General features: G+C 39.8%; 1 protein-coding gene across 1 annotated transcript in view; it reads right to left on the bottom strand.

The window, feature by feature from the left end:
* Window positions 1-3,729: 3,729 nt before the first annotated feature.
* Window positions 3,730-11,801, bottom strand: part of DIP-eta (Dpr-interacting protein eta) — a 127,429-nt gene continuing 119,357 nt past the window's right edge. The window contains exons 10-11 of the mRNA XM_065222574.1: window positions 4,453-4,533; window positions 3,730-4,349 (exon numbers count right to left, since the gene is read on the bottom strand). Coding sequence (XP_065078646.1) covers window positions 4,210-4,349; window positions 4,453-4,533 — 221 coding nt within the window. The 3' untranslated portion in view covers window positions 3,730-4,209. The remainder of the gene's footprint in view (window positions 4,350-4,452; window positions 4,534-11,801) is intronic.

The raw sequence follows: 11,801 nt of genomic DNA, 5'->3' as shown, positions 1-11,801 counted from the left end.
CTACATATGATAAAAAGATAAAATTGTGGACGATATCCTCAAGTACCTCAATATTTCTGATCCTCTCAAAAGCTTTGTTCTGGCAATGCTTCCTTCTGTGAAGACCCTCTTGAAGCAATTGACATTGAAATGGCCCCTCCTTGTAGCAATCATTTCCTTCGGGAGGTCGGGATTTGATCACTGTTCTACAGTGGAATTGTCGAAATCGCATTCTTAAAATAGATCATTTTGTGAAACTTGGCTCTCTTCAGATATCGATCTTTCTTTTTATGATTTTAACATTATTCGACTGGATCGTGTTGATTCGCGAGGAGGAAGGGTACTTTTGGGGATCAAAAAGTGCCATTCCTTCTATAGAGTGAACCTTCCACTATTTTTAAGGAATTGAAGTTGTTGCCTGTCAGGCTATTTTTAAAGGCAAGAGTCTTTGCATTGCTTCTGTGTATATTCCTCCGCGAGTTTCAATTAATCAAAAACTACTTTTATATATCTGTTCAGTTCTTCCGACTCCACGGTAGATTATGGGACATTTTAATTCTAACCGTACAGGCTGGGGGGAACTGTATGATGACAACTGTTCTACTATGATATATGACCTCTGTGACAACTTCAATACTACAATTCTTAACAATGGAGAAGTAACACGTTTGGCTAGCCCATCCTCGAATGGCAGTAGATTAGACCTCACACTATGCTCTTATTCATTATCGTTGGATTGCACGTGGAATGTGATCCAGGATCCCCACGGTAGTGATCACTTGCCAATCAAAATTTCGATTACCAGTGGGTTCAATCCGTCGAAATCCGTTAACGTCGCGTACGACCTCACCCGTAATATCGATTAGAAAACGTTCAAGGTCGAGATAGATGAAGCCCTGCCGTCGATCGATAACTTCCTCTCCTATCTGATCTTGGAAAGCTTGCTTCGAGCTTCAGCTCCGGGCGTTCAGTTCCAGGAACGTCTTTCCGTAGAAAACCTCCTTCCCCTTGGTGGGACCAGCAATGCACTGAGGTTTATCGTAAAAAGTCAGACGCGTGTTCCGGAAACGTGGAACACCCGTGCATTTCGAAGCGTACAATGGCAATTCGGTTCCGAGGGCTGATAGAATCAAGTTCAACTAGTAGAAAAACCTCCCAGACGTCGCTAATAGGCGCATGTTGAACTTGTTTGGTCAGTTCCTGGAGCTCAATATGTCAAAGAATCAGTTCAATTCAACCTTCGTACCAACGAAGTAATTGATGGCAACTGGTTCTTGGGCATTACAGTTGTACGTGGCATGAAGATGGGTAATTATGGTGTTTTGTATCATTCTCCCAGTTCTAGTGACCAGCGTTTTGTTGAAGTTTTAAAGAACTGGCTCGAGACATTCCTTGATTCTAGTAAATTAAATATATTGGCTGGTGATTTTAATATTAATTGCCGTGATAACCATAATTCGAATCATTTGAAGCGTTTAACTGAGTTTTTTTTTTAATTTAAAGCAAACGGTAAATGAGTATACGCGTATTTCCAGGCACAGTAGAACTTTAATTGACCACGTTTATTCCAATTTTGATTCCATTTGTTCAGTTACGGATACTGATTTGAAAATAACCGATCATGAGTCCTTAGTAATTAATGTCTTAGACCATGTTAACGATAACGATAATTTTGTAAAATTGAAGAGCTGGAGGAAATATTCGAAGCAAGCTGTTTCGAATCTTGTTGAGAGAAGCCTGGATTTTCCATTCGCGGCCGGTAACTTAGATGAATCTACAGCTGTTCTTAATAACGCTTTGAAAACGTGTACCAATCAACTAGTTGAGCAAAAGTTTGTTTCTTTGAAAAACTCGAACAGCTGGTACAATTTGGATCTTTTGCGTCTTAAACGGAAAAGGGACAAATGGTACAAAAAGTTTTGTAGATCTAATAATGACAATCATTGGACTAGGTACACAATCGCTAAAGAAAACTCGTTGTGAATATGTTCAAAGGAAGATTGATCAGCATCAAAACAACAGCAAAGAGTTATGGAAAATTTTGAAATCTTTATTAAAACCTAGTAATTGCAAATCGCGGTCCATAACTTTCAATGGCACATTAGAACAGTCAGAACAAGTAATTGCAGCTAAGTTTAATGATTATTTCGTAGATAGCGTTTCATTGATTAATCAATCTATTGAATTGGTCGATGAACCTGTCGAAATAAAACAGCCAGTTAATAGTAGTTGTAGATTTGAAGTTTTCCACCCAATCACATTAGATGAACTTAGAGTTATTTGTAGATAATGTTAATGCTAGAGTTATTCAAGATTGCTTTTATGTCATTGGCCACATCTTGCTGGACCTTATTAATGAATCATTACAAACTGGACATGTGCCACAAATTTGGAAGGAATCCTTAGTGGTCCCTATTCAAAAAGTTGCTGGAACGATTAAAGCCGAAGAGTTTCGTCTCATCAACATGTTGCACACATTAGAGAAAATTTTAGAACTTGTTGTTAAAGGCCAGCTGTTGGAGTATTTAAATAGTAATAGTTTGTTGATACCAGAACAATCGGGATATCGGGAAGGTCATTCTTGTGAAACCGCGTTGAGTTTGGTATTAGCGAAGTGGAAAAATAACTTGGAGTGTAAAGATACGATTGTTGCTGTTTTTTTGGATCTTAAACGCGCTTTTGAAACAATTTCTAGGCCCTTATTGTTAAGATCAATCAAGCGCTTTGGGATTACGAGTACTGCATATAAATGGTTTGAAAGCTATTTGTCTGACAGAACTCAACGGACTGTTTTTAATGATTCTGTTTCCAGTCCCGTGGGGAATAACCTTGGAGTGCCCCAGGGAAGTGTATTAGGGCCCCTGTTATTTATTATGTATATTAATGACTTGCGACGTGTTTTACGATTTTGCGACATTAATCTTTTTGCAGATGATACTGTGTTATTCATTGCAGCTAAGGATTTAGATGATGCCGTTTTACACTTGAATGAAGATTTGCGTTCTCTAAATAGATGGTTGAAGTATAAGCAGTTAAAATTGAATACAAGTAAAACTAAATTTATGGTAATTTCTCGGAATCGAGTAAATGAGGACGTCTCTGTTGTAATTCATGATGAGACTATTGATCGCGTTCGGGAGATTAAATATCTTGGCGTGATTAATGATGACGCACTTAAGTTCAACTCTCACATTGACAATGTCATCAAGAAAATTGCCAAGAAGTATGGCATTCTATGTCCACTGAAAAACGATTTAACTATTGCCAGTAAAATACAGCTATACAAATCAATCATCTCTTGGTATATATATATACATAACAAATGCAACCAGTACATGGTACTTAAAATTTAAAACGGTTGCAAATCAAAACTATTCATTAAATACTATAATACTAAATACTATATAATAGCAATAAGATGATGGAAGTAATAAATCAACTATCGCTACATTTTGAAGTAAAAAAAAAACAACTAAAGCACTGTAAAAGAGTAGTAGTTTGCTTGGAGACTGGCTGTAAAAGTCTAAGTCATTTGAACATTCCCAACATAAAATATTAGCAGCAGAACAGCTTATAAAGTCAAATATTGACTTATGAAACTATGTTTGCACTAACAATGTTTGTTGGTATGCCTATTTCTTAGTCTGAGTTATTAGAAACTCCTTAGGAGTAGGTTTCCAAGTCATTGTCTGTTCCCTTATACTTGGTATTCTTAAATAAAACCACACTTTTATTGTTATTTCTCACGTCTCTTATTGATCAATTTTGGTTGGATAATCATTACATGTACATTGACAAGCCGCTCACTTTTGCACTTTGTGGGATATTTCCCTACTGTTCTTATTCTAAGCCTTAACAGTTATGAGTATTATAGCCTCCATAAGTCTTTGATAGCATGATAAATTTGCTTTTTCGTACTGCTTGTTTTTCTCTTAATTCCAATATACAATAAAACATTAGCATAGAATAATTATATCCTAAATTTTGTGTTATAACATTCTGATTACCTAACGATATGTTTCTTGTTTGCTTTTGTTTCACAAGTGTTTTTCGTGCACTTGCAGTTTTGTCTTATTTACAAAACAGTTATTCTGCATTCTTTCTATTGTATATAATTTAGCTAAACGTACAGGCATTCTCGTTCATTCAACATTCTCGATTACAAGAAACAACTACTTATGGGTAAGTGACCCTATTTATTCGCTCATCGCAGCCTATTCATTACAAGCGTCATACTGTCGACAAAAAAGCGGTGCAAAGTAGCGCAAACGGCACGAAGAACAATGTTTTGACCTGGAAGGGTAATCGCCGAGACACAGCCATGTTTGATATTCCATAGCTTTCATCATTCATTCCACCGACAATCAGATCTAAAATGAAAAGAAAAAAGGCAGTAATTATACAACATGCAACTTGTATCACAAGTTTGCGATAAAACGATCTTATTAGATTGGAGTTTTTCAGGACTCATACCTTTCCGTTTGCTTGTGCTTTCCGTGCCATCTTCGACAACGTCGTTTGTTTCGTGAAACGTGTGACCTTTTCGGGATTTATCTAAAAGTATAAAGAGCAATAGAAAGCTATCAAAACCACATGTAAAAATAAGCTGAATATGGAAAACGTGGGTTTGAAAGCCAACAGACCTACAACTGAGTATCATAGCGTCGGATAACAATTATTGTGAATCAATAATATACTGCCGCTCATCGCAAGTCTTGCGTTTTTTTTTTTCTTGATTTGTTTTCCGTCGATCTTGTTTTCCGTGTTGAGCACCAATGCTACCGACGCCAGAGAGGCATCTTCCACACCTGGACCCTACCTACCGACCCATCAACTCATGAACCGGGGACCAACGGCTTTACTTCCCTCAGAACATCCCGGTGGTGCCGACTGGGATTGAACCCAGCAGAGGTAACCGCGCTTACCTCTACACAACTGAACGATTGGGTAGCCTCTCGGCCAAACTTGTGAAAAAATCAGTTATTACCAAGCCGCAGCACGAAGTGCCTCGCGTGTGCGCGTTGTAAGATTTAATCAGTTAATAAAGTTACTTTTTCGTTATTCTCTCAACTCTAAACCCATCCTTCTTACATGGGGGCTCGTCCGGGAAGGAGAGTTGTTGAGACAGTGTACGCGATGTGATTTATTATCGATAAAATTAATCACAATTAAAACGACCCAATTTGGACGTTTCAAGATGGCAGAACAGATCGCAGATTTGTGTGAAATGCTCACGAAGATCGGAATCATGCGCGAGTACGAAAAACGAGGATTGCCGACTGCCGGCAATAAAAAGACTATGGCAAAGCGAATCATCAATCATGACATGACGATGACTGCAAACGAGCAAGAGTAGGCCGATGAGGCAGACGTCGATGCTGTCTCTGTCATCAACGACGAGATGAAGGATAGCAGCAGTCAGCATTAAGAGGATTCCGAAGGCGAAAACGATGATGGTCGAAATACAGATGACGTCGACGACAAGCACTAAGACCAACAATCAATACGAAACTAACGATTTTAAATTGCCTCACTACTTGACTAGCCTATTGGTCCCAAGCAAACGATTAACGTACCCCATTCTAGTCGAAATTCTAGTACTACGCAATGTTTGTTTTGATTCGCTATGAAAGTTTGACAGATAAAATGAGGGGTTCATGGTTTCTCCTATGTTTCGAGGGGTGAATTGATTAGCTTGGGACCGAAGATAGTACCAGAGCTGAGCCAAAAAGTTGAGCACGTTTCTTCGGGACCTACTAGTCTTAGAGTTACCTCTATGCTAAGACGATGAAACGAAGTTCTTTACGCCGCATACGAAGATGAATGGAACTGCGAACCAGATTCACATCGCCGGAGCAACGGCCGTACTCGTTTCGGGATGTTGAAGACAGCATCGAAACTTTCGGAGCCGATGAGGGTAAAAACGTGAGAATGTGGATGAACCAGCTCGAGGCTATGTCGAAAACGGCTTACTGGAACGACGAGCAGATGATGATTATGAGCCAAAAGAAGTTGGTTGGCACAGCACGGCGATTCTTCTTTTCTCAGCGTGGTTTAACATCGTTCTCGAAGTTGAAGGATGCCCTCATTCGTGAATTTTCCCCTTTCATGCGAGCAAGCGATGTCCACCGTACGTTGGCCGGCCGCAAGAAGAAGCCGACAAAATCGACACGAGATTACATTTACGAAATGCAACGAATTGCCCTTGCGATCGATCTCGATGAACCAAGTGTGTGTGAATACATCGTAGATGGCATAACGGACGATGAGTTTTATCGATCCGTGTTATACGGAGAATTAAAGGAAAAATTGCTCAACTTCGAGACCGTGCAGAAAAAAACCGAGCAAAAGCCGAAGTTGGACGATTGCGGCGGTAGGAAGAAAGAACGTCAAAGCTGGAGTCGACGAAGCAGAGCAGCAAATCTGAAGTGAAGAAGCATTGTTTCAATTGCGGTGATGTTTCCCACGTTGCGACCGAGTGTCCACAGAAGAGCGACGGACCGAAGTTGTTCGGCTGCGAATTTTCCGCGATTATCGATACCGGGAGTGAAATATCGTTGGTCCGTAAAGATTTGTGGATCGATTTGTCACGAATCGGTGCACGTATGGAAAAGTCGACAATGAAAGTACGTGGATACGGCGGAGAGGTGAATGTTGTTTGCGGGGAAACAATTCTCAACGCCGTCATTGAAGACGAAGATGTGCATTTTTACGTTGTACCGGTGGACGCGATTGACATGCAGCTACTGATCGGAATGGATTTTCTGAATGGTGTTGACTAATCGATCACACCCGACGGTGCGCGGGTGAAGAAATATTCAGCGAAACCCGAAGAAGCGGAACTGTGTGAAGCCAAGTGGATCCGTCGCGTTGAAGAGTTCGTCAGTGAAAATGAAATAACGGTTCCGTACCAGTATCGTGAAGAAGTTGTCGAAATAGTTGAGAACTATATGCCGAAAGATTCAGTGGTCGCTGCAAAGATTAATTTGAAGGATAATGATGTCGTTTGTGAAAACCCACGACGGTTGGCCCAGCTGGAAAAAGAAGTGGTGAAGAAGAAGGTTGGTGAATGGATTGAAAGTGGTGTAATACAGCCATCCAAAAGTGAATACGCGAGTCCAGTTGTGGTAGTTCCGAAGAAATACGGGTCGTACCGTGTTTGTATCGAACCGTGAGATAAACAATAAGGTTGTGCGTGACAAGTATCCAATGCCAAACGTAGAGGAGCAAATTGATCAGTTGTCGGAAGTCCGTGTTTACACGACGCTCGACCTGAAAAATTCGTACTTTCATGTCCCTGTTGATGAGAACAGTCGTAAATATACCGCTTTCGTAACGAGTTGCGGGCAATACGAGTTTCTTCGTGCTCCTTTCGGGTTATGTACCAGTGGTAACGCGTTCGGTCGATTCGTTGTCACGGTATTTAAAATATTGATAAATGATGGAACGATTATGTCATTTGTGGACAATTTTATCATTCCGTCCGAAAATGAAGAAGGACTAAAAGTGTTGAAGCGTGTGTTGGTGTAATGGTGTAATGGTCTACTGTAACTACACTGTACAAAGGTGATGGCGAATCGAGGCGAATCTACGTTCCGGAGTCTATGGAAGTGGAGATAATCCATTCGGCTCATGAATGAAGACATTTTGGTGTCAAGAAGATGAAGGAAAGGATCGACGCGGATTATTTCATACCAGGACTGGAAGAGAAGATCAAGCACTGCATTGCCACATGTGTCGCCTGCATCGTTGGCGAAAAGAAAAAAGGAAAACCTAAAGGAGAGTTACAGCTAATCCCGAAGGGTGATATTCCGTTGGACACCTTTCATGTCGATCATCTGGGTCCGATGCCGTCGACCAGAAACGCGTACAACTATATCTTGGCGGTCATCGACGCCTTTTCCAAGTTTGTATGGCTATTTCCAACGACGTCAACAACCGCTGAAGAAGCCGTGAAGAAACTACGAGCTATTACCGACACCTTCGGTAACCCGATCGAGGAGCGGCTTTCACATCAGGATTATTTGCCAAATTCTGCGAAGCTGAGAACATCGAGTTACACAAGATCGCCACTGGTGTGCCCCGTGGCAATGGACAAGTTGAACGAATTTATCGGATCATTATTCCAATGATTACCAAGATGTCCGTAGATATACCTGAAGAGTGGTTCAAGCAAGTTTCTGACGTTCAGAAATGCTTGAATAAAAGCTGGCACCCTTCCAATTGCTGACCGGCGTGAAAATGCGGACCAAAGAGGACCAGATTTTACATGAAATGCTGCAAAAGGAATTGCAAGGAATCTTTGAGGAGGAAAGAGAGGAGCTGATGAAGCCGGCACAAAGGAGTATCCAGATAATGCTAGACGAGAATCGAAAATATTACAACCTACGCAGGAAGCCAGCTGCAAAGTATCAAGTTGGAGATATGGTGGCGATACCGAAAACCCAGTTTGGTATCGGTCAGAAGGTGAAGCCAAAGTTTTTTTTGACCATACAAGATCATTAATGTGCTTCCCAATGATCGTTACGAAGTGCGAAAATTCGACGACGAAACCGAAGGGCCTAAGAAGACATCATCTGCTGCTGATTGTTTCAAGCCGTGGACACTTCCGGGTCGGAAGTAGTGCCAGGAAAGGCTGTGTGGGACGATCGGGTAGCCCCTCGGCCAAACTTGTGAAAAAAAAACAGTTATTACCAAACCGTAGCACGAAGTGCCTCGCGTGTGTGCATTGTAAGATTTAATCAATTCATAAAGTTACTTTTTCGTTATTCTCTCAACTCTAAACCCTACCTTCTTACATATATATATAATAGCTGAGTGTTGCTCGGGATTCAATATTAGCTTGAGTTTATGCGCCAATTAACAAAAAGGATGCTATATTGTACGCAGTCCCCCCCCCTCCTCTTATCTAAGGGGCTACCCCCTATGACCTGCACATACCAAATTTGGTTCCATTTGCTTGATTAGTTCTCGATTTATGCAGTAATTTCTGTTTCATTTGTATGGGAGCCCCCCTTTTACAGAGGGGGAGGGGTCTTGAACCACCATAAGAACTTTTCCCTGCCCCAAAAACCTCTGCATAAAAATTTTTCACGCCGATGGGTTCAGTACTTTCCGGGTCTATAAGGGTCAGACAGACAGATAGACAGACAGACAGACAGACAGAAATTCATGTTTCACACCTGGACCTTACCTATCGACCCATCACAACTCATGAACCGGGGACCAACGGCTTTACTTCCCTTCCGAAGGCAGGATGTTATGCCTCAGAACATCCCAGCGGTGCCGACTGGGATTGAACCCAGGCCTGCTGGGGTGAGAGGCAATCACGCTTAACACTACACCACCGGCGCCGCTGTGGAGCTTTCATATTTTGAAGCTTTTTAGTTATAGATCATACTTCGTGCACATCAATCCCCCAGGAATCATCAAAAATATTCACCCAAACTGAAATTGTGAGAACTTTCGAATTTCTTATCAAGTTTTTGAGCTTTTTGATCAAAATTTTTCCTCCTTTTTTAAGCGCTGAATGAGCATTTTACATATTACTGTAAACATCCATGCTAGTATGTCTTTTCACGCAAACTAGCAACTGCAAGAAATTTTGCATACAAAAATGGTCATTTTTAAATAAAATATGAAATATTTCATGAAAATACTCATAAATGTACACGATATTTACCGTAAACTAATATGACATATGAGAAATTCTGTGTGGGTATATCATTATCTCCATTATGGAAAAATGAAGTATACCACACATCTATTAGATATTAAATTTTTATACATAATACTTCCTCCCCCAGTGGCTGAGAATACGAAAAAGTACTGGATTACCAAACAAGTACTGGATTACTAAGTAAAATTAATTGGCAGCATGTAATAAGTTTTGAATGAAATGCCAACACTGAAGTTGACTAATTTCATGCAATTATGAAGAACTTAATTTCTGAAACTGATCCAGTTAAAAAAGAAGTAGGATTCATATCAGTAAATCACCAGTGTGGTTTAACCCGCAACTGAAACATTTTGAGAACAGAAAACAAAATGTGTATAAATTATACAAAAAGGAAAAAAAATCTGAGAATTTGCAGAACTATCACAACATATGCAATGAACTCAATACAGCAAAAGTTCGAAATTGAAGTCAAATCATGTCCCAAGAACTTGTTCAATTACGTGAACACGAAATTTAGACCAAATCAATTGTTGAGGGATTTCTTGCTGAAAAGCATGTTGGGATGTTTGGATATTGAATAGTGTAAAAAACAGCAGAACAATCATCAAACAGAATATTACCATTGGAATTGCTTTGAGCATTATTTCATGAGCGGTGTTTTACATTGGAATCTCAAATAATGAAGAGTTTAGACCTATGACGGGTAAGTTTCCGAAGGTCATTCTTAAGAAAATTCCTCCGCATTCAAATGGCAAATTAGCAGCTATAAACGTAAGTTAACCAAATTTTGTTTTGGCAGATACTCCCAAAGTTTCAAAAACTTTGGTTTCAAATGAAGAAAGAATTTGATGTTTTATACATCTATGAACAATGATGGCAACGGCATCAGAAGCATTGGAATGATCTATAGGAATATAAAGCGATGCAGCAAAAAAAAAACAAGAGAAAATATTTGAAGCATACCCCTACCGCTATCATTCTTTTCTGCATTTCAATCAGAACTGGGTTTTTGCACCGCCGATGCGAGATGATAGAACATTTACATCTACTCACTTTAAGGAATCGTGAGGAGCACCAATAAGTGAAACGATCCAATAAATCTTGGAGTTGCCTGCAATCAGCTCAAGGTAAATTTTTAAATTGTCTGCACAGATGAGTATTGCACCATTAGTTAAGCAAATCGACACGTCATTATAAAACAGTACGAATAACAAAGGACCCAAGTTACTATCTTGTAGTATACCAGAGCAAGGATTTAAGGCACTATATACTGTTGATTATATTTTCACATATAGAGTTGTCTATTGCTTAAATAATAACAAAGGCAATTATATACCATGCTGAAGTCTCCAAGTTGAAGTAGCTTGGAATGGAGAATATCGTGGTTCACGGTATCAAAAGTTACTGTCCTCAGATCGTTTGGGATAGAAGCCGTGTTTAGAGGGGCTGCAAGAGGCGATCCATTTATTATGTCACGCTAAATTGATGAAAACTTAACTCCCCTCTTTCGTGACGTTTTACCTATACCTAATGCATTGCTTGTAACAAAATCATAAAAAACCCCCTCCCCCCTTAGAGCGTGACATAATATGTACATCACCCTATATAGATTTCGCAAGAACTGAATAGTACACGTAAACCAAAAATGTATGGCATTCAATATTAGTTGCATTTCCTATCATCCATTGCAGCAAACCATGTAATGGTTTTTTGCGTTTTTTATTTCGTGTTTTGTCTACGCTTTCGGCTATACCAGCAAGCTTTTTATTTAGAACATTGTAGAACGACGCACACACTTGTCACGATTCTCTTCAATTTATGTTCAGCAGTTAAAGCATACGAAATCCAGTATTAGAAGAAATAAGCGCTTTTATTTGCTTTTAAGAGAGCAGTGGAGGAAACACAGGTCTGACAATCATAACGTTCATGGTTCGAGTCCTGTCAGCAACTTTTTTTTCTATTTAGTTTTTTGACATGATTCATTTCACTCACTAATACAAGTCAAATTTTTCATTCTAAATTTTCATTGCTAAGCTCGGTATATCGCATCCTCCGTTCATGCGGTTTCCGCTTACATACTGCGATGATGAATCCCTTATAATTGTAAGCAAATCTTACATTTTCGGTGGGATGTATGATAAAG

This window comes from Ochlerotatus camptorhynchus, unplaced genomic scaffold (assembly GCF_037179485.1).
Source record: "Ochlerotatus camptorhynchus isolate MF236.1 unplaced genomic scaffold, CSIRO-AGI_Acam_v1.1 ptg000176l, whole genome shotgun sequence".
Classification (NCBI taxonomy): domain Eukaryota; kingdom Metazoa; phylum Arthropoda; class Insecta; order Diptera; family Culicidae; genus Ochlerotatus; species Ochlerotatus camptorhynchus.
This window is presented reverse-complemented; position numbering and strand designations above follow the sequence as displayed.